Genomic DNA, 24414 nt, shown 5'->3' with positions numbered 1-24414 from the left:
TCAATTCAGTTCGATAGCAGTGCAAAGTTCAATTATCAAACAAATTTGATTCAGCCTATTCGTTATTCAACTCAATTCAGTTCGATAGCAGTGCAAAGTTCAATTATCAAACAAATTTGATTCAGTTGATTCGTTATTCAACTCAATTCAGTTCAATAGCAGTGCAAAGTTCAATTATCAAACAAATTTGATTCAGTTGATTCGTTATTCAACTCAATTCAGTTCGATAGCAGTGCAAAGTTCAATTATCAAACAAATTTGATTCAGTTGATTCGTTATTCAACTCAATTCAGTTCAATAGCAGTGCAAAGTTCAATTATCAAACAAATTTGATTCAGTTGATTCGTTATTCAACTCAATTCAGTTCGATAGCAGTGCAAAGTTCAATTATGAAACAAATTTGATTCAGTCGATTCGTTATTCAACTCAATTCAGTTCAATAGCAGTGCAAAGTTCAATTACAAATTTGATTCAGTCGATTCGTTATTCAACTCAATTCAGTTCGATAGCAGTGCAAAGTTCAATTATCAAACAAATTTGATTCAGTCGATTCTTTATTCAACTCGATTCAGTTCGATAGCAGTGAAAAGTTCAATTATTGATTCAGTTGATTCGTTATTCAACTCAATTCAGTTTGATAGCAGTGCAAAGTTCAATTATCAAACAAATTTGATTCAGTCGATTCGTTATTCAACTCAATTCAGTTTGATAGCAGTGCAAAGTTCAATTATCAAACAAATTTGATTCAGGCGATTCGTTATTCAACTCGATTCAGTTCGATAGCAGTGCAAAGTTCAATTATTGATTCAGTTGATTCGTTATTCAACTCAATTCAGTTTGATAGCAGTGCAAAGTTCAATTATCAAACAAATTTGATTCAGTCGATTCGTTATTCAACTCGATTCAGTTCGATAGCAGTGCAAAGTTCAATTATTGATTCAGTTGATTCGTTATTCAACTCGATTCAGTTCGATAGCAGTGCAAAGTTCAATTATTGATTCAGTTGATTTGTTATTCAACTCAATTCAGTTTGATAGCAGTGCAAAGTTCAATTATCAAACAAATTTGATTCCGCTGTAAAAAGACAATAGTATCGTCATTATTTTGGTTCAAGTTTGTCTCTCATCTGATAGTGTCAGTGCAGTCAAATCTATAATATTACTGAATATCAATTATCTTTGAGTAAGTAGAGTCAGTTTTGATGTGGTGAACTCTCTCTTCCAGAAAATGGTGCGTGGCAGTTTCATCGGACACGAGGACTACATTTCTGCGGCGATCGCTCAGATGAGTCGACTCTCTGTAACCAGCTCGAACTCCTTAAGGAAAACCAGCCCTTCTCTGCGGAAAAGAGCGCAGTCTCTGGGTCGCCTGGGCGAGTCAGCCGAAGGAGAGACGTACGAGTATCAGGAGCTGAACGAGGCCAACCGGAGAAACGTTCAGCCAGACTTGGACTGGCACGCCAAATCCCGAAATTTCCAGAGTGAGAGTGGAAGTCCGAGGTCTGATCTCAAGAAGAGCTTCACCTTAGACCCCAATGACTCTCGGACAAGATCCAAATCAATCCACGAGGCGACCATGTTCACGGAGAAACCGATGCTCATGCCTCGGGACATTTTACTCTCACCCCAGACTGTTCATGAACGGCTCGCCATCGCTAAAATGGACGGTAAATCCACCCAGAGACCTGTATCTTGTCTCTACAGCACATACAACGAAAACAATGGAGCGAAACTGATCTCAGAACAGCCGAAGATGGAAACGCAGAAGAGGCCACAGTCCACCTACAACTTTAAGGTGTGTCAAGTCACATTTATACATATATAGCGCTTATACAATGCAGATTGTAAAGCTGTATTTCAGCTGTAAATAAGCTCTTAAAAGACAATGTTCATTGTTGATTTAGTTCAATAACAGTTTGCTTTATAACTAATGAATTTTTGTAGCATTCACACTGTTATTGATTTGAACTGAATCAACATGTATAATCAAAATAATGCTTTAGTTGAACTTGTTTGCTTTTTAACTAATTAACTAAAATGCAGATTTAGATGCTTTTTTTTAAATAATTAAAACAGCGCTGTAACACAATTACGCGATTCACTTTTCTTCTCTCCGCTATCCTCGCTCCATAGACTTCCATTGTAAGTACGGAACTGTAGACATGATTATTGTTTGCTTATCTAGATGGTGCAAGCTGATGGGTCCTTAACACAATCTGCTCGCAATCACATCATTCTCTATAGGGCACAGCTGATTGGTTCCTGCTGTAGCAGTAGCCAATGAGCTCGCTGTTCAACCTTCAAGTGCTTGGTCAGCATTTTCTGTAGCAGTTGCAGTGCACTTTCAGAAACCCTTCACCTTCCCCAGCTCCACCTGTATAGATCTGCTATGGGTAATTCATGTATGCTATATTGTATAGCAGCAATAATCAACAGCAGCAGCATCAATAACCAACAGCAGCAGCATCATCAACAGCAGCAGCATCAATAACCAACAATCAGCAGCAGCATCAATAACCAACAGCAGCAGCAGCAGCAGCAAATATCATCATCAGCAGCAATAATCATCATCAGCAGCAAATATCATCAGCAGCAGCAGCAATAATCATCATCAGCAGCAAATATCATCATCAGCAGCAATAATCATCATCAGCAGCAAATATCATCATCAGCAGCAATAATCATCATCAGCAGCAAATATCATCAGCAGCAGCAGCAATAATCATCATCAGCAGCAAATATCATCATCAGCAGCAGCAGCAATAATCAACAGCAGCAATTATCATCAGCAGCAGCAAATATCATCATCAGCAGCAATAATCATCAGCAGCAGCAATAATCATCATCAGCAGCAAATATCATCAGCAGCAGCAATAATCATCAGCAGCAAATATCATCATCAGCAGCAGAAGCAAATAGCAGCAGCAAATAGCAGCAGCAGCAGCAATTATCAGGAGCAGCAATAATCATCATCATCATCAGCAGAAGCAATAATCAGAAGCATCAGCAAATATCAGCAGCAACAATAATCAACAGAAGCTGCAATAACAGCAGCAGCAGCAGCAATAAAAGCAGCAAATATCAGCCTCAGCAGCAAATATCATCATCAGCAACAGCAAATATCCGCAGCAAATATAAGCAGAAGCAAATAGCAGCAGCAAATATCATCAGCAGCAGCAGCAAATATCATCAGCAGCAGCAGCAAATATCAGCCGCAGCAGCAAATATCATCATCATCAGCAGCAAATATCATCATCAGCAGCAGCAAATATCAGCCGCAGCAGCAAATATCATCATCAGCAACAGTAAATATCCGCAGCAAATATAAGCAGAAGCAAATAGCAGCAGCAAATATCATCATCAGCAGCAGCAAATATCAGCCGCAGCAGCAGCAAATATAAGCCGCAGCAGCAAATATCATCATCAGCAGCAGCAAATATCATCATCAGCAGCAGCAAATATCATCATCAGCAGCAGCAAATATCAGCCGCAGCAGCAAATATCATCATCAGCAACAGTAAATATCCGCAGCAAATATAAGCAGAAGCAAATGGCAGCAGAAAATATCAGCAGCAGCAAATATCAGCAGCAGCAGTAACTATCATCATCATCAGCAAATATCATCATCATCATCATCATCAGCAGCAGCAAATATCATCATCAGCAGCAACTATCATCATCATCAGCAAACATCATCATCATCATCATCAGCAGCAGCAAATATCAGCAGCAGCAGAAAATATCATCATCAGCAGCAGCAGCAAATATTATCATCAGCAGCAGCAAATATCATCAGCAGCAGCAAATATCATCAGCAGCAGCAAATATTATCAGCAGCAGCAGCAAATATCAGCAGCAGCAGCAATAATCATCATCAGTAGCAGCAATAATCATCAGCATCAGCAGCAATAATCATCAGCATCAGCAGCAATAATCATCAGTAGCAGCAATAATCATCAGCATCAGCAGCAATAATCATCAGTAGCAACAATAATCATCAGCATCAGCAATAATCATCAGTAGCAGCAATAATCATCAGTAGCAGCAATAATCATCAGTAGCAGCAATAATCATCAGCATCAGCAGCAATAATCATCAGTAGCAGCAATAATCATCAGCAGCAATAATCATCAGCAGCAATAATCATCAGTAGCAACAATAATCATCAGCATCAGCAATAATCATCAGTAGCAGCAATAATCATCAGTAGCAGCAATAATCATCAGTAGCAGCAATAATCATCAGTAGCAGCAATAATCATCAGCATCAGCAGCAATAATCATCAGTAGCAGCAATAATCATCAGCAGCAGCAATAATCATCAGCAGCAATAATCATCAGCAGCAGCAATAATCATCAGCAGCAGCAATAATCATCATCAGCAGCAGCAATAATCATCAGCATCAGCAGCAATAATCATCAGCATCAGCAGCAATAATCATCAGCATCAGCAGCAATAATCATCAGTAGCAGCAATAATCATCAGCATCAGCAGCAATAATCATCAGCATCAGCAGCAATAATCATCAGTAGCAGCAATAATCATCAGCATCAGCAATAATCATCAGCATCAGCAATAATCATCAGTAGCAGCAATAATCATCAGTAGCAGCAATAATCATCAGTAGCAGCAATAATCATCAGCATCAGCAGCAATAATCATCAGTAGCAGCAATAATCATCAGTAGCAGCAATAATCATCAGCATCAGCAGCAATAATCATCAGTAGCAGCAATAATCATCAGCAGCAGCAATAATCATCAGCAGCAGCAATAATCATCAGTAGCAGCAATAATCATCAGCAGCAGCAATAATCATCAGCAGCAGCAATAATCATCAGCATCAGTGTAGCAGATCTCTTCCGCCAAGACCAAACATATCAACACTGGATCATATCCATTACCATGTGTAACACTCAGAGAGATGTAATGACAGAAATAGTTTGTTAATGATAAAAAATACTGGCCAGATGTTGTTGATAAAGCTTGCATTAAACTTCTCCTTTAGTATATTCTTCCAGTGTGATTTAGCTGCTTCCTAGTTTTGTCTGACGAACTCAACAGACGTCATATTTATCTTTAAATGCAGGTGAATTCCCCGACCTATGCAGCCATTTCCAAACCCAACAGCACCAGCAGTCCAAAACCAGGGCATGGACCAATCCCCCTCCAAACCACACGCCGTTCCTCCAATGACGTCACAGACAGCCAAACCTCGGGGGTTCCCGCCTCCAGGCCGCTGACCCAGGACAGCCCGTCCCAGCCCAGACCTGCCCCCACAGGCTCATCCGCGAGTCCAGCTGGAGCCTCTTCGCCCAGTCTGAGGCCGGCCCAGATGCCCTCCAGCGCCCCGGAGCAGCCCAAGGTCACACACGAGCAGTTTAAAGCCGCCCTGCAGATGGTGGTGGACCAGGGGGACCCTCGCTCTTACCTGGAGAGCTTTGTGAAGATCGGGGAAGGATCCACGGGTGTGGTTTGCATCGCACGGGAGAAGCACAGCGGACGCCAGGTCGCGGTGAAGATGATGGACCTGAGGAAGCAGCAGAGGAGAGAACTGCTCTTCAACGAAGTAGGACTTATTATAATCTGAAAACAAAACTGAACCAGAAGTTAAACAAATCTAAAGGGATCAAGCCCTTCGGAAATGATGAATTTATATATGCTAAAAATAAATAATGAAAGTATAAATATTAGGGTTGTCAAAAGATTAATCACGATTAATCGCATCCAAAATAAAAGTTTGTGTTTACATAATATATGCGTGTGTCCTCTGTTAATTATTATGTATATATAAATACACACACATTCATGTATATATTTAAGAAATATTTGCATGTATATACATTAATTTAATCTATAATATATATAAATATAAATGTTTTATATATAAAAATTATATTTTTCTCTTAAATATATACATGCTTGTGTGTGTATTTATATATAAATAATAATTAACAGAGTACACACACATATATTATGTAAACACAAACTTTTATTTTGGATGCGATTAATCTTTTGACAGCCCTAATAAATATATTCTAAACATTTATATATAATATTATATTAAAATTAATTAATTTTGAAATATTAAAATTATATAACTATATCTATTTATATATTAAGTTTTACACTTAATATTTAAAAGTGTGTGTTTGTATGTATATATATATATATATATATATATATATATATATATATATATATATATATATATATATATATATATATATATATATATATATATTATATATATATATTTAAAAATGCTTATTTATATTTATATATGTAAAAAGGTGTAAAAATTATATATATGTAATTGTATATACAATTTTTTTACACTATTAAATTATTACACTTTTTAACATGTATAAATATAAATTTACTTTTTTTAAATATAACAATTAAATATATCATAAATAAAAATGTGTATATATTTATTTATTTATTAGTGCTGTCAAATCGATTAATCACATCCAAAATAAACGTTTTTTTACATAATATATATATATATATATATATATATATATATATATATATATGCACTGTGTATGATTATTATGTGTATATATAAATACACACACATGCATGTATATATTTAAGAACAAAATGTATGTTTATATCTAATATATTTATATCTAATATAAATTATATAAATATATACATAATTTACATGCAAATATTAATTAAATGTAACATGTATTTATACATGTATGTGTGTATTATTATTTATATATAAATACACACACAAGCATGTATATATTTAAGAAAAAAAATATTATTTTTATATATAAAACATTTATATTTTTATATATTATAGATTATATAAATGTATATACAGTATATACATGCAAATATTTATTAAATATATACATGCTTGTGTGTGTATTTATATATACATAATAATTAACAGAGGACACACACATATATTATGTAAACACAAACTTTTATTTTGGATGCGATTAATCGCGATTAATCTTTTGACAGCCCTAATAAATATATTCTAAACATTTATATATAATATTATATTAAAATTAATTAATTTTAAAATATTAAAATTATATAACTATATATATCTATTTATATATTAAGTTTTGCACTTAATATTTAAAAGTGTGTGTTTGTATGTATGTATATATATATATATATATATATATATATATATATATATATATATATATATATATATATATATATATATATATATATATATATATATATATATTTAAAAATGCATATTTATATTTATATATAAATTTACACTATTAAATTATTACACTTTTTAACATTTATAAATATAAATGTACTTTTTTTTTAAATATAACAATTAAATATATCATAAATAAAATGTGTATATATTTAATTATTTATTTATTAGTCCTGTCAAAGTGTATATATAAATACACACACATGCATGTATATATTTAAGAACAAAATGTATGTTTATATCTAATATATTTATATCTAATATAAATTATATAAATATATACATAATTTACATGCAAATATTTATTAAATGTAACATGTATTTATACGTGTATGTGTGTGTATTCAAATATACATAATAATTATACACAGTACACACACATATATTATGTAAACAAACTTTTATTTTGGATGCAATTAATCGCGATTAATCGACTTGACAGCACTAATATGTTTATATATATCACTGTTATAATTATAAAAATACTTTATATAGTGTGTGTGTGTATATATATATATATATTAGGGCTGTCAAAAGATTAATCGCGATTAATCGCATCCAAAATAAAAGTTTGTGTTTACATAATATATGTGTGTGTACTAATTATTATTTATATATAAATACACACACAAGCATGTATATATTTAAGAAAAAAATATTATTTTTATATATAAAACATTTATATTTATATATATTATAGATTATATAAATGTATATACAGTATATACATGCAAATATTTCTGAAATATATACATGAATGTGTGTGTATTTATATATAAATAATAATTAACAGAGTACACACACATATATTATGTAAACACAAACTTTTATTTTGGATGCGATTAATCGCGATTAATCTTTTGACAGCCCTAATATTTATATGTAAGCGTAAAAATGATTTCTGGATGTCATTACTCGCAGGTGGTGATCATGCGAGACTACAGTCATAAAAACGTGGTGGAGATGTACAAGAGTGCCCTGGTGGGTGAAGAGCTGTGGGTGATCATGGAGTACCTGCAGGGCGGCGCTCTAACCAACATCGTCTCAGAAACCAGGTAATCAACTAGTTTCACTTCTTCTTTAACACACGTGATGTTGAGGAGAGTGTGCTGTTGCTTTAGAGACTGAAACAGGCCCCGTCCACACATAATTACAGCGCCACACGCTGGCCTGGCATGTGTACTACACCGCTTTGAGTCGGTTTCAGTGCTCTCGTGTGTACGCAGATATTTCTTGAGACGAGGGGGAAAAAAGATTGGATAAGGAAAGTGTAGAAATGCTCATCTGAAGATCAATCCATGCAAAACATCCTCTGGAGCTCTTCTGCTCTTCACCTCAGTCTGCTCTAAGGAAAGAGTTACATAACAATTTGGAAACTCTCCAAGCACCGTTGAGTTTGTTTTTACAGTGATTGCTCAGAAGCTCTTTATTGATGTTCCTCACACTCTCTTAAATGCCTGCGGTGAAGTCAGCCCTGGTTTTGTGGAATACGTTTTGCAATACATTATGCAAGTATGCAATGCATTAGACAAGCGCTCAAAAGAATTTCAGGTCAGTAAGATTGAAGTCTCTTCTGCTCACCAAGACTGCGTTTATTTTATCATAAATACAGTAAAACGGTGAAATATTCCTCCAGTGTAGATCAGCTGTTCTCTATATGAATATTTAGTCAAATGTAATTTATTTCTGTGATCAAACCTGCATTTATTTAATCAAAAATACAGTAAAATTATGAAATATTATTCCAGTGTAAAACAGCTGTTCTGTATGTGGATATATAGTACAATTTAATTTATTACTGTGATTAAACCTGCATTTATTTAATCAAAAATACAGTAACATTATGAAATATTATTCCAGTGTAAATCAGCTGTTTTCTATTTAAAATATAGTAAAATGTCATTTATTTCTGTGATCAAAGCTGCATTTATTTAATCAAAAATACAGTAAAATTATGAAATATTATTCCAGTGTAAATCAGCTGTTTTCTATTTGAAAATATAGTAAAATGTCATTTATTTCTGTGATCAAAGCTGCATTTATTTAATAAAAAATACAGTAAAATTATGAAATATTATTCCAGTTTAAAACAGCTGTTTTCTATTTGAAAATATAGTAAAATATAAATTATTTCTGTGATCAAAGCTGAATTTATTTAATCAAAAATACAGTAAAATTATGAAATATTATTCCAGTGTAAATCAGCTGTTTTCTATTTGAAAATATAGTAAAATGTCATTTATTTCTGTGATCAAAGCTGCATTTATTTAATAAAAAATACAGTAAAATTATGAAATATTATTCCAGTGTAAACCAGCTGTTTTCTATTTGAAAATATAGTAAAATATAATTTATTTCTGTGATCAAAACTGCATTTATTTAATCAAAAATGCAGTAAAATTATGAAATATTATTCCAGTGTAAACCAGCTGTTTTCTATTTGAAAATATAGTAAAATATAAATTATTTCTGTGATCAAAGCTGAATTTATTTAATCAAAAATACAGTAAAATTATGAAATATTATTCCAGTTTAAACCAGCTGTTCTCTATGTGAAAATATAGTAAAATATAAATTATTTCTGTGATCAAAGCTTAATTTATTTAATCAAAAATACAGTAAAATTATGAAATATTATTCCAGTTTAAAACAGCTGTTTTCTATTTGAAAATATAGTAAAATATAATTTATTTCTGTGATCAAAGCTGCATTTATTTAATCAAAAATACAGTAAAATTATGAAATATTATTCCAGTTTAAAACAGCTGTTTTCTATTTGAAAATATAGTAAAATATAATTTATTTCTGTGATCAAAACTGCATTTATTTAATCAAAAATGCAGTAAAATTATGAAATATTATTCCAGTGTAAACCAGCTGTTTTCTATTTGAAAATATAGTAAAATATAAATTATTTCTGTGATCAAAGCTGAATTTATTTAATCAAAAATGCAGTAAAATTATGAAATATTATTCCAGTTTAAACCAGCTGTTCTCTATGTGAAAATATAGTAAAATATAAATTATTTCTGTGATCAAAGCTTAATTTATTTAATCAAAAATACAGTAAAATTATGAAATATTATTCCAGTGTAAATCAGCTGTTTTCTATTTGAAAATGTTGTAAAATGTAATTTATTTCTGTGATCAAAGCTGCATTTATTTAATAAAAAATACAGCACAATTATGAAATATTATTTCAGTGTAAATCAGCTGTTTTCTATATGAATATTTTGTAAAATGTAATTTATTTCTGTGATCAAACCTGCATTTATTTAATCAAAAATACAGTAAGATTATGAAATATTATTCCAGTGTAAAACAGCTGTTTTCTATATGAATATTTTGTAAAAATGTAATTTATTTCTGTGATCAAACCTGCATTTACTTAATCAAAAATGCAGTAAAATTATCAAATATTATTCCAGTTTAAACCAGCTGTTCTCTATGTGAAAATATAGTAAAATATAAATTATTTCTGTGATCAAAGCTTAATTTATTTAATCAAAAATACAGTAAAATTATGAAATATTATTCCAGTGTAAATCAGCTGTTTTCTATTTGAAAATGTTGTAAAATGTAATTTATTTCTGTGATCAAAGCTGCATTTATTTAATAAAAAATACAGCACAATTATGAAATATTATTTCAGTGTAAATCAGCTGTTTTCTATATGAATATTTTGTAAAATGTAATTTATTTCTGTGATCAAACCTGCATTTATTTAATCAAAAATACAGTAAGATTATGAAATATTATTCCAGTGTAAAACAGCTGTTTTCTATATGAATATTTTGTAAAAATGTAATTTATTTCTGTGATCAAACCTGCATTTACTTAATCAAAAATACAGTAAAATTATGAAATATTATTCCAGTTTAAAACAGCTGTTTTCTATTTGAAAATATAGTAAAATATAAATTATTTCTGTGATCAAAGCTGAATTTATTTAATCAAAAATACAGTAAAATTATGAAATATTATTCCAGTGTAAAACAGCTATTTTCTATTTGAAAATATAGTAAAATATAATTTATTCCTGTGATCAAAGCTGAATTTATTTAATCAAAAATACAGTAAAATTATGAAATATTATTCCAGTGTAAAACAGCTGTTTTCTATTTGAAAATATAGTAAAATAAAAATTATTTCTGTGATCAAAGCTGAATTTATTTAATAAAAAATACAGTAAAATTATGAAATATTATTCCAGTGTAAATCAGCTGTTCTCTATGTGAAAATATAGTAAAATATAAATTATTTCTGTGATCAAAGCTGCATTTATTTAATCAAAAATACAGTAAAATTATGAAATATTATTCCAGTGTAAATCAGCTGTTTTCTATGTGAAAATAAAGTAAAATGTAATTTATTTCTATGATCAAAGCTGAATTTATCTGATCAAAAATACAGTAAAATTATGAAATATTATTCCAGTTTAAAAGAGCTGTTTTCTAAATGAATATTTTGTAAAATGTTATTTATTCCTGTGATCAAACCTGCATTTATTTAATCAAAAATGCAGTAAAATTATGAAATATTATTCCAGTGTAAAACAGTTGTTCTGTATGTGAATATATAGTAAAGAGTAATGTATTCCTGTGATCAAAACTGCATTTATCATCATTACTCCAGTCTTCAGTGTCACATGACCCTTCACTGATCACTCTCATATGAGGATATGATGCTCAGGAAACATTAATGATGATTATCAGTTATTATCATATTTGTGTGTGTGTGTGTGTGTGTGTGTGTGTGTGTGTTTAGACTGACAGAGGAGCAGATTGCGACGGTGTGTGAGTCCGTCCTGCAGGCGCTCTGTTATCTTCACGCTCAGGGCGTCATTCACAGAGACATCAAGAGTGACTCCATCTTACTGACTCTGGACGGCAGGGTGAGCTGATGCTACTCCATCCTCTCAATGCTAATGTGTCAGTAGTAAACAGACTAGCCAGACCGGATTTAAAAGGGTCATGTCATTTAGAAGTAATTTAGAAGTAATAATATACTTTCAATCCTGTTTTTGATAGATGAGTAAAGTTTGATGACAAACTGTGATGTCTGTGCTTGACAAAGCCAAGCCTGAAAGTTTAAAATAACTTTTTACGTAAGGTTTTTCCCAGAAAAAGTAAAAAAAAATGTTTTTACTAGCATGAATTAGCATGTTTCAACTATGTTTTAGAATTTTGTTAGCATGAATTAACATGTTACTAACAGGATTTAACATGAATTAGCATGTTGCTAGCATGGTTTAACATTTTTCTAACATGTTTTATGACACGGTTAGCATGTCACTAGCATGAATTGGCATTTTGTTAACATGATTTAACATTTTGTTAACATGAAGTAGCATGTTGTTAGCATTATTTAGCTTGAATACATTAAATAGCATGTTTTAACATGTAGTTAACATTAATTAGCTTACTGTTAGCATGAGTTGACATGATTTAACATGAATTAGCATGTCACTAGCATGATTTAACATGGTGTTAACATTTTGCTAGCAAGATTTAACATGTTGTAAGTGCTAGCATGATTTAAGATGTTAGCATTTTGTTAACATGAAATAGCATGTTGTTAACATGAATTAACATGTTTCTAGCATGATTTAACATGTCGCTAACATGTTGTTAGCATTAATTATCGTGTTGTTAACATGAATTAGCACGTTTGTTAGTATTAATTAACATGTTTTGCTAGCATGTTGTTAACATGAATTGTTAACACGTTTGTTAAAATGAATTAGCATTTTGTTAGCATGATTTAACTTTTTAGCATTTTATTATATAGTCAGCATTAATTAGCATGTTCCAAACATGTTTTTGAATTTGCTTTTTGCTAGCATTATTTAACATTTTGATAGCAAAAAACATTTAAACATTAAATATGTTTTAACACACGCTGCTAGCATTTAATTAGCATGTTGCTAGTATGAGTTAACATTTTGATAACAGTTTAACATGTTAACATTTTGTTAACATGATGTTGCTAGCATGTTTTAGCATTAATTATGTTACTAGCATGTTTTAGCATTTTGTTAGCACTGAATTATGTTATTAGCATGTTAGCATGAATAAAGTTTTGCTAGCATGTAGCTAGTATGGATTAACATGTTGCCAGAATGATTTAGCACGTTTGCTAGCATGTCCACAAGCGTGTTGTAATGTCTTACTGATGACGAACTGAAGCTTTTGTTCAGGATTACAGCGAATGGCATCGTTCTTTCGCTGTATCCGATAATAATCCAGCGCATTAACCCCATCAATGCAGAAGCAAAGGAAAGAACAGCGAATCACGAGCTTTTCCACAACTCGGCACTTCAAATCTTGTCTAAGGGCGGGGCTAAAGAGGCGATGATGTAGAAGTGGCCATCACACTATGATGTCATAATGTGACAAAATCCGAAACGAGTTGTTTTCTGAGCTTGGTTTCAGTTAAAGCTGAAAAAGGAAGTTTTGAGTTCTGAAACTTGCAGGATATTCCTACAGTACAGTGACCTCTATGTCAAAAGGTCAACTCATGACCTCTTTAAACTGTGTCGATGTTGATCGACCAAAACCAGGGCCTGAATTAAGAGTGAGGTTTAAAGACTGAAGTTGTTCTTTGTGTAGTGATGCACGCTCTCCTTCTCCTTGTGTTCCAGGTCAAACTGTCGGACTTCGGCTTCTGCGCTCAGATCAGTAAAGACATCCCCAAGAGGAAGTCGTTAGTGGGGACGCCGTACTGGATGGCCCCTGAGGTCGTCTCAAAGACCCCGTATGGCACTGAGGTCAGCAAACTCCGCCCCTCATGAACACCAGAGCCTGAAACTTTGAGCGCTGTTGAGCTGGAATCGTAAACACTTCTGATTGGCGTCCGTGATTGCCGTTGATCATTGTAGCCAATCACAGACACGTCTGATGAGCGTGTGAATGCAATGGCCAATCAGAGGGGTTTATGATTCCAGCTATGAACAGTCCCTCCAGAAAAACGCGATTATGCGATCGCGTGATTTAACGCATAATCAGCCAAAGTCCGCATATTCATGCGGGGGCCGCATTTTTTCAAATACGCCGCACTTTCGCCGCATAAATTGCCTATTTCCGCGTGCAAAATATGCGGGGCTAGCATGATTTCATAATCCCCGCATTTTCGTTGCAAAAAAAGTCATATATATTAGCAGAAAGTTGAAAAATTTTCGTTTACTTCACACAAGAGCCGCCATTTCCGCCTATTGCCATGGGAACGTTTTGAAGTGACGTGATTACCCGACGCGAACGTCATCGAAAAGCTTCAAACCCCGTGGAGAAACCATAGATACCGGTGAAACCATGATGAAGCACAAACTCCCATTGGCCAACAAAAATAACAGCAAAAGAGCAAAGCAGTTTCCCTGTGTGCTGACTGATTTCAAAACACAGCTTTGAAGCGTTATGAATCAATGAGTCGATTCAGCGGTTTGAAGCGTTATGAATCAATGAGTTGATTCAGCGGTTTGAAGCGTTATGAATCAATGAGTTGATTCAGCGGTTTGAAGCGTTATGAATCAATGAGTCGATTCAGCGGTTTGAAGCGTTATGAATCAATGAGTTGATTCAGCGGTTTGAAGCGTTATGAATCAATGAGTCGATTCAGCGGTTTGAAGCGTTATGAATCAATGAGTTGATTCAGCGGTTTGAAGCGATATGAATCAGTGAGTCGATTCAGCGGGTTGGATCGCCAAAGTCACGTATTTCAGCAGTTTGACACGCGATCCGAATCATGAATCGACTCGATGATTCATAGCATCATGATGCTGTGTTTTGAAATCAGTCATCACTATATAAGTCGTTATTTAGTTTTTTTTGCACACAATAACTATTCTCATCGCTTCATAAAGTTATTGTAGAACCACTGTAGTGAGATGGACTTTGTAACGACGTCTTTAGTAGGCTACCTTTTATGGGTCTTGAGAGTGTACATTGTGCCAATGGAGGCCTTTCTGAGCCATCGGAATTCAACTAAAATATCTTAATTTGTGTCCAACAACATAAAGGGAAGTCATTAATGACAGAATTTTCATTTTTAGGTGAACTAACCCTTTAAGAGATTGCACTTTGTGCATTGGAAGCACTCAAATGTCTGTTTTGTATAGCGACATCTGTAAAACAGATGTTATTTATTAATTTTTTCAGAAGTTGTAGCATATTCCTTTTGTAAAGCTACAGAACTTGATTGACTAAATGTTTTGTAAATTTGAGCCGTGTCTTTATTAAGGTCTTCAATAAAACAAGATGAGAACTTAAATATTCCAGCATGATAGTGTGATAGTGCTTTTTTTCTCTTTCTCATCAAACCGCAGTTTTTGCAAGTTCCCGCAATTTTATCGCATAAAATTGCATAAATATCCCGCATTTTTCATCGCATTTTTTAAGAAAACGTGCCGCATAATCAAGGATTTTTGCCCGCAACAATCACAAAAAAAAGCCGCATTTTTCTGGAAGGACTGTATGAACACAGATTTTTGACATTTCAGTACTGAATTGGTATTGTTGTCTGTACTTTTGACAACACTATGATCAACTAAACTGATGTTATTAACACTTTACAATAAGATTTTAATCTTAAAAGTGATATATAAAAGTGAAATACATTTATTACTTATACATTGAATTAATTTATTATTCATACATTTGCTTAAATAACTAAATAAATCAATTAGATTCAAATAAATAAAGAAATTATTAAATGTAAAATTAACATATGATAAAGTTTAAAATGTAAAAATGTTAAATAAATGCAGTATATGTGGAAAAGCCTAAAGTAAAACTGTAAAAATGTGATTATAATAATAATAATTAAATAAGTAAATAAATAAATTAGAATCAACAAATGAAAAATGTATAAATAAAACTTTATTATTAATTATAAATAAAAAAAACTATAAATAAATGTTCAAAAGTTTAGAGAAACCATTATTTATATATATATATATATATATCATGTCAAATTAGCATGTTTCCAGCATTAGCACATTTGTTAGCATGTCCAAAAACATGTTTTAATGTCTTACTGATGAAACAAGTACAATTAAATACATTTGGTTAATTTATAATTTAAATAATTTCATATTCATAAATTTCCTTAAAAGTCTAGAGAAAAAAAGAAAGAAAATTAATTAAATAAATAAATTAGATTCAAATAAAGAGATTATTGAATGTTAAATTAACATATGATAGTGTATAAAAATGTAATTAAAATGAGCCAAATATAATATTATAGAATGTAAAATATAAAATTGTAATAATTTAAGCTAAAATATAAATAAATTAGATTTAATACAAATATACAGTGGGGCAAAAAAGTATTTAGTCAGCCACCAATTGTGCAAGTTCTCCCACTTAAAAGGATGAGAGAGGCCTGTAATCTCCATCATAGCTACACTTCAACTACGAGAGACAGAATGAGAGAAAAAATCCAGAAAATCACAGTCTGATTTTTAAAGAATTTATTTGCAAATTATGGTGGAAAATAAGTATTTGGTCACCTACAAAAAAGGGGCAATCGAACGCTCTCCATTGACTTTGTATTGCGTGAAGCGCCTCCTTGTCATTTCGGACTTATAACAAAAAACAGAACAATGTCTAAAAGCTGATATGTGACAAAGTGTACAGCAAACAAGCTAAACAAAACCCACAACCAAAAACCCAGACGTTTTTATAAGCTGTTGACCCAAAAAACGAGCGTTTAAGGACAGTGGATACAGGCCATTGAGACACGTTATATTACACTGAGAACGACACACACTAGAGGAGAACGTCATCAGAGACAGGAAATATCATATATAAAACTGACATTTGGATATTTGACTTAAGTGACAACATATTTACTGCACACATAGGCACACTGAGACATACTGAGTGTCAGGATCCCAAAATGTCCCCATTCTTCAGCTGAAGCGTCACGTTTTACTGCCTTTATCCACTTTTGTCTCCTTAAACTCTCATTTTTTTGGGTCGACAGTTTATACAACTTATTTCTGTGTTTTTTAGCTTGTTTGCTGTACACTTTGTCACATATCAGCTTTTAGACATTGTTCTGTTTTTTGTTATAAGTCCGAAATGACAATGAGGCAGCCTCACGCAATACAAAGTCAATGGAGAGCGTTGGATTGTTTTGCCCCCGGTGTGGGCGTGGCCTAAATACGCTCTGTCTCTATTTCTGCAAAGGGACCAGGACGACTGATCCATGTAAAGGTAAAAATGAATGGGGCCATGTATGGTGAGATTTTGAGTAAAAACCTCCTTCCATCAGCAAGGGCATTGAAGATGAAACGAGGCTGGGTCTTTCAGCATGACTAAGATCCCAAACACACCGCCCGGGCAACGAAGGAGTGGCTTCGGAAGAAGCATTTCAAGGTCCTGGAGTGGCCTAGGCAGGCTCCAGATCTCAACCCCATAGAAAATCTTTGGAGGGAGCCCCAAAACATCAGTGCTCTAGTGGAGATCTGCATGAGGAATGGGCCAAACTACCAGCACAGTGGAGAAACCTGCGGAGACTTACAGAAAACATTTGACCTCTGTCATTGCCAACACAGGGTATATAACAAAGTGTTGAGATGAACTTTTGTTATTGAACAAATACTTATTTTCCACCATAATTTGCAAATTAATTCTTTAAAAATCAGACAATGTGATTTTCTGGATGTTTTTCTCTCATTCTGTCTCTCGTAGTTGAAGTGTAGCTATGATGGAGATTACAGGCCTCTCTCATCCTTTTAAGTGGGAGAACTTGCACAATTGGTGGCTCACTAAATACTTTTTTGCTCCGCTGTATATTTCCCTCACCCGTGGCGTCTGAACGTTAATGCATTAAAGAACAATATATTTTAAAAAACATTTATTAATCTTTGTGAACATTATTTTGGTGAAGATATAATTGTCCGTTGTTTGTGCATTAACTGGTGGTGTGTGTGTAGGTGGATGTGTGGTCTCTGGGGGTCGTGTGTGTGTGTGTGTGTGTGTGTGTAGGTGGACGTGTGGTCTCTGAGTGATCATGTGACGTGTGTGTGTGTGTGTGTGTGTGTGTGTGTGTGTGTGTGTGTAGATGGACGTGTGGTCTCTGGGGATCATGGTGGTGGAGATGGTGACTCTGAGTGATCATGTGACGTGTGTGTGTGTGTGTGTGTGTGTGTGTGTGTGTGTGTGTGTGTGTGTAGGTGGACGTGTGGTCTCTGGGGATCATGGTGGTGGAGATGGTGACTCTGAGTGATCATGTGACGTGTGTGTGTGTGTGTGTGTGTGTGTGTAGGTGGACGTGTGGTCTCTGAGTGATCATGTGACGTGTGTGTGTGTGTGTGTGTGTGTGTGTGTGTGTGTGTGTGTGTGTGTGTAGGTGGACGTGTGGTCTCTGAGTGATCATGTGACGTGTGTGTGTGTGTGTGTGTGTGTGTAGGTGGACGTGTGGTCTCTGGGGATCATGGTGGTGGAGATGGTGGATGGAGAGCCGCCGTACTTCAGTGAGACGCCGATAGCAGCGATGAAGAGACTGAGGGACGAGCCGGCCCCGAGCGCCAGGAACACCAGCAAGGTCAAGAACACACTCTTACATCATCTCACACTCTTTCATCATCTCACACTCTTACATCATCTCACACTCTTTCATCATCTCACACTCTTTCATCATCTCACACTCTTTCATCATCTCACACTCTTTCATCATCTCACACTCTTTCATCATCTCACACTCATTCATCATCTCACACTCTTACATCATCTCACACTCTTTCATCATCTCACACTCTTTCATCATCTCACACTCTTTCATCATCTCACACTCATTCATCATCTCACACTCATTCATCATCTCACACTCTTTCATCATCTCACACTCTTTCATCATCTCACACTCTTTCATCATCTCACACTCTTTCATCATCTCACACTCATTCATCATCTCACACTCTTTCATCATCTCACACTCATTCATCATCTCACACTCATTCATCATCTCACACTCATTCATCATCTCACACTCTTTCATCATCTCACACTCTTTCATCATCTCACACTCTTTCATCATCTCACACTCATTCATCATCTCACACTCATTCATCATCTCACACTCTTTCATCATCTCACACTCTTTCATCATCTCACACTCTTTCATCATCTCACACTCTTACATCATCTCACACTCATTCATCATCTCACACTCTTTCATCATCTCACACTCTTTCATCATCTCACACTCTTTCATCATCTCACACTCTTACATCATCTCACACTCATTCATCATCTCACACTCTTTCATCATCTCACACTCTTTCATCATCTCACACTCTTTCATCATCTCACACTCATTCATCATCTCACACTCTTTCATCATCTCACACTCTTTCATCATCTCACACTCTTTCATCATCTCACACTCTTTCTTCATCTCACACTCATTCATCATCTCACACTCTTTCATCATCTCACACTCTTTCATCATCTCACACTCTTTCTTCATCTCACACTCATTCATCATCTCACACTCTTTCATCATCTCACACTCTTTCTTCATCTCACACTCATTCATCATCTCACACTCTTTCATCATCTCACACTCTTTCATCATCTCACACTCTTTCATCATCTCACACTCTTTCTTCATCTCACACTCATTCATCATCTCACACTCTTTCATCATCTCACACTCTTTCTTCATCTCACACTCATTCATCATCTCACACTCTTTCATCATCTCACACTCTTTCATCATCTCACACTCTTTCATCATCTCACACTCTTTCATCATCTCACACTCTTTCATCATCTCACACTCTTTCATCATCTCACACTCTTTCTTCATCTCACACTCATTCATCATCTCACACTCATTCATCATCTCACACTCTTTCATCATCTCACACTCTTTCATCATCTCACACTCTTTCATCATCTCACACTCTTTCATCATCTCACACTCTTTCTTCATCTCACACTCATTCATCATCTCACACTCATTCATCATCTCACACTCTTTCATCATCTCACACTCTTTCATCATCTCACACTCTTTCATCATCTCACACTCTTTCTTCATCTCACACTCTTTCTTCATCTCACACTCATTCATCATCTCACACTCATTCATCATCTCACACTCATTCATCATCTCACACTCTTTCATCATCTCACACTCTTTCATCATCTCACACTCTTTCATCATCTCACACTCATTCATCATCTCACACTCTTTCATCATCTCACACTCTTTCATCATCTCACACTCTTTCTTCATCTCACACTCATTCATCATCTCACACTCTTTCATCATCTCACACTCTTTCTTCATCTCACACTCTTTCTTCATCTCACACTCTTTCATCATCTCACACTCTTTCTTCATCTCACACTCTTTCTTCATCTCACACTCATTCATCATCTCACACTCATTCATCATCTCACACTCATTCATCACACTGTTTATTAATCCACAATACATCATTCATTATTATTCACTTCATCTCTTCGCTCAGGCCCATTAAATATCATCAACAGATGCAACTATAATGTATTAGTACATGTTAAAATTAATAATAATAATAATAAATGCTTTAACAGAGTTTGTTCTTGTTAACTAATGCAACCTTATTTTAAAGTTACCAAAAACACGTTAAAAACAAAACATAAACATACAGATTTTTTTAACCAAATATTTAAATGTTAAAAGCGCATAAAAAATAACAAACTTAAATTAAAATGCAAACTAAATAATATTAAATATTACTCAAAATATTAATATGAATAATATTAAAACAACAATGATTTCATGCAGGAATTAATTGAAATAAATATAAATTAAAACATATAAATAAATATTTTTTTAAATGTAATAAAATCTGGAAAATAAATTTAAGCTAAATATTTAAAAACTAATAGAATGTTAAAAGCACATACAAATACTAAAACTTAAAAATAAAATTAAAAATAAAATTCTAAATATTAATATAAACTAAAACAACTCTGATTTCATGTAGAAATAACTGAAATAAATATAAATTAAAACAAATATATATTTTTTTAAATAAATGTAAAAAATACTGAAAAATAAATTTAAGCTAAATATTAAAAAACTAATAGAACTAAAAATATTAATAATACTAAAACAACACTGATTTCATGCAGGAATTAATTAATTAAATAAATATATATATAATATATTAGGGATGCCACAATTCTCAATATAATATTGAACCGTTCGGTACGGCATTCACGGTTCAATACGCGCTTGTGAATTGCGGTTTTCTCGGTTTTGCATTTAATTAATAATTTTTCTCCAAATTCTATAATTTGCCTCCATCATATACTGAACAACAACACACATTCACATCACAGGTTAGTGGTGGAGTTATACTCACGGGACACTAGAGTTATTCACAATCACCAAAGTTCATTATTTGCATGTGTTTTACAGCCTTGCCGGTTAAACATGCACTTTTTTGAGCGCGCGCACTAAAAGCCTGTCAAACACGTGATTACTGGACTAAGTAGTCGTCTTACTGCGTTAATACTGTCAAATACACACAAGGTTTACATAAACACAGTCGGTTATGTGTAAAGTGAAAGTAAAGTCAGTGTGTGTGTGTATATTAGATGAGCGCAGGTCTTTAATTGACAGCGGCGCAGCCTATAGTGAACACGCTGTCCTTAAAGGGACAGTTCACCTCTAAAATTATGTCATTATTTACTCACTCTAATGTTGTTTCAAACCTGTATTCATTTCTCGATGACAGAATTTTCAGTTTTGAGTGAAATATCCCTTTAATGTTAATACAACAAAAGACAAAGAGAAAATCACTCACTGCTCTTGACAGAAGAACTAATACAGCAGCTTTTAGTTTTTTTTTTAAGTAAAGTTTTAAGTTTAAATAAGGTTTTTAAATTCTTTTAAGTAAAATAAAGAAAGAGTATTGCAATAAAAAATAGTCTTTTTTCTCCTTAACCTCTTGCTGTTCCTGTCGCCTAAGAATAGAATAACAAAAAACTGATGTGACAAGCCATCAGAACCCAACCGAAAACCGTGGTTAAAAACCGAGGTGTGTATTGAGCGTGGACTAACTGTAGTGTTGCATCCCTAATATATATATATATATATATAAACATTTTATAAAAAAAAAATACAGATTATTTTTTTACACATTTAAATGTTAAAAGCCCGTAAAAATATCAAACTTAAATTAAAATGCAAACTAAATAATATTAAATATTACTCAAAATATTAATACTAAAACAGCTTTCATGCTGGAATTAATTGAAATAAATATAAATTAAAACAAATATAAATAATATTTTTTTTAAATAAATGTAATAAAAACTGAAAAATACATTTTAGCTAAATATTAAAAAACAAAAACTAATATAAATATTAAAAGCACATAAAAAATACTAAAACTTAAAATAAATGCAAACTAAAATTCTAAATATTAATATAAATATAAATAATACTAAAACGCTGATTTCATGTAGAAATTAACTGAAATAAATATAAATTAAACCAAATATATATTTTAATATATATAAAAAATACTGTGAAATAAATTTAAGCTAAATATTTAAAAACTAAATCTAATAGAAATGTTAACCGAAACTTAAATTTAAAATACAAACTAAAATTCAAAATATTAATATGAATAATTCTAAAACTCTGATTTCATGCAGAAAAAAATTTAAGTCATAAAGTCCCCCAAAATCTTCTTAACCCTCTGGGTCTCTTGGTTTCGGGGTGGCATTGTGACAGGACACCTAAAGATTAACTTCCTCCACCCCAGTAAAATCAATGCAATTTATTTTTCTTCAATAATATTTTTTCTTTTTAATTTTGTATTTTGAGATGATTTGATGGTATTTTTTATGATCTATTTTTGCCATTGAAAATTATAGCGTGTGTGTAACCACTAGAGTCTCAATGGAGAGGCTTGAGAATTCACTAGTTCTGTTTTGAACACATTTAATGATTTTTTAATTTGTTGATGGATTTGAATATATATTTAAAAAATCTCAAAGACTATTTATTATAAAGTTTTAGATATTTTTTTGTTTGTTAGAAATATAGTTTTTTTTTCTGTGAATTTGTGTTTTTGCTGATTTCCCATTCATTTCCTATGGTGGTCATTTATAACCGAAGACAATGAACACTACTTTTTTTTTTAACAACCAATCAGCATGCTCGATTCATGCCCTCAATTTATGTGTGTGTTTACAGTCCTAATGCTAGAAAAGTTTCATATCATTCTGATGAAGCTGTGATTTTTAAAAAATCAAAATGTGGTTCATAGGCTCAGTTTTTCATAGGTGTGTGTGTGTATAAGTGTGTGTGTGTGAGTGGATGTGTATAAGTGTGCGTGTGTGTGTGTATAAGTGTGCGTGTGTGTGTAAGTGTGTGTGTGTATAAGTGTGTGTGTGTGTGTGAGTGGATGTGTATAAGTGTGCGTGTGTGTGTAAGTGTGTGTGTGTGTATAAGTGTGCGTGTGTGTGTGTATAAGTGTGTGTGTGTGTGTGTATAAGTGTGCGTGTGTGTGTGTGTGTATAAGTGTGCGTGTGTGTGTATAAGTGTGCGTGTGTATAAGTGTGTGTGTGTGTGTATAAGTGTGCGTGTGTGTGTATAAGTGTGCGTGCGTGTGTGTGTGTGTGTATAAGTGTGCGTGTGTGTATAGGTGTGTGTGTGTGTGTGTGAGTGGATGTGTATAAGTGTAAGTGTGTGTGTGTGTGTATAAGTGTGCGTGTGTGTGTGTGTGTATAAGTGTGCGTGTGTGTGTGTGTGTGTATAAGTGTGCGTGTGTGTGTATAAGTGTGCGTGTGTGTGTGTATAAGTGTGTGTGTGTGTGTGTGTGTGAGTGGATGTGTATAAGTGTGCGTGTGTGTGTATAAGTGTGCGTGTATAAGTGTGCGTGTGTGTGTATAAGTGTGCGTGTATAAGTGTGCGTGTGTGTGTGTATAAGTGTGCGTGTGTGTGTATAAGTGTGCATGCGTGTGTGTGTGTATAAGTGTGCGTGTGTGTGTGTGTGTGTGTGTGTCAATATCACACTCTTGATGTTTTAGAGTGTCACCCCTTTACTGTTGTGTACTTTTTTCCAGCATTGTGGCCGATTTGTAGATTGTACACACCAATATTCAGAGATTTTTTGCAGATTTCCCATTAATTTCCTATGGTCGCTCATTTATAACCGAAGACAATGAACACAACTTTTTTTTTACGACCAATCAGCA

The 24414-nt window shown here is 33.3% G+C and overlaps 1 protein-coding gene across 2 annotated transcripts in view; it reads left to right on the top strand.

Annotated features, from left to right (window-relative positions):
• Positions 1–24414, top strand: part of pak6b (p21 protein (Cdc42/Rac)-activated kinase 6b) — a 50598-nt gene that overhangs the window by 25033 nt on the left and 1151 nt on the right. For both annotated transcript variants that reach the window (XM_079830340.1, XM_079830341.1), the window contains 6 exons: positions 1225–1794; positions 5087–5566; positions 8123–8256; positions 11969–12095; positions 13845–13970; positions 18614–18748. In XM_079830340.1, the coding sequence (XP_079686466.1) occupies positions 1225–1794; positions 5087–5566; positions 8123–8256; positions 11969–12095; positions 13845–13970; positions 18614–18748 (1572 nt within the window). The remainder of the gene's footprint in view (positions 1–1224; positions 1795–5086; positions 5567–8122; positions 8257–11968; positions 12096–13844; positions 13971–18613; positions 18749–24414) is intronic.

The sequence above is a fragment of the Gobio gobio genome (assembly GCF_949357685.1).
Source record: "Gobio gobio genome assembly, chromosome: 12".
NCBI lineage: Eukaryota > Metazoa > Chordata > Actinopteri > Cypriniformes > Gobionidae > Gobio > Gobio gobio.
This window is presented reverse-complemented; position numbering and strand designations above follow the sequence as displayed.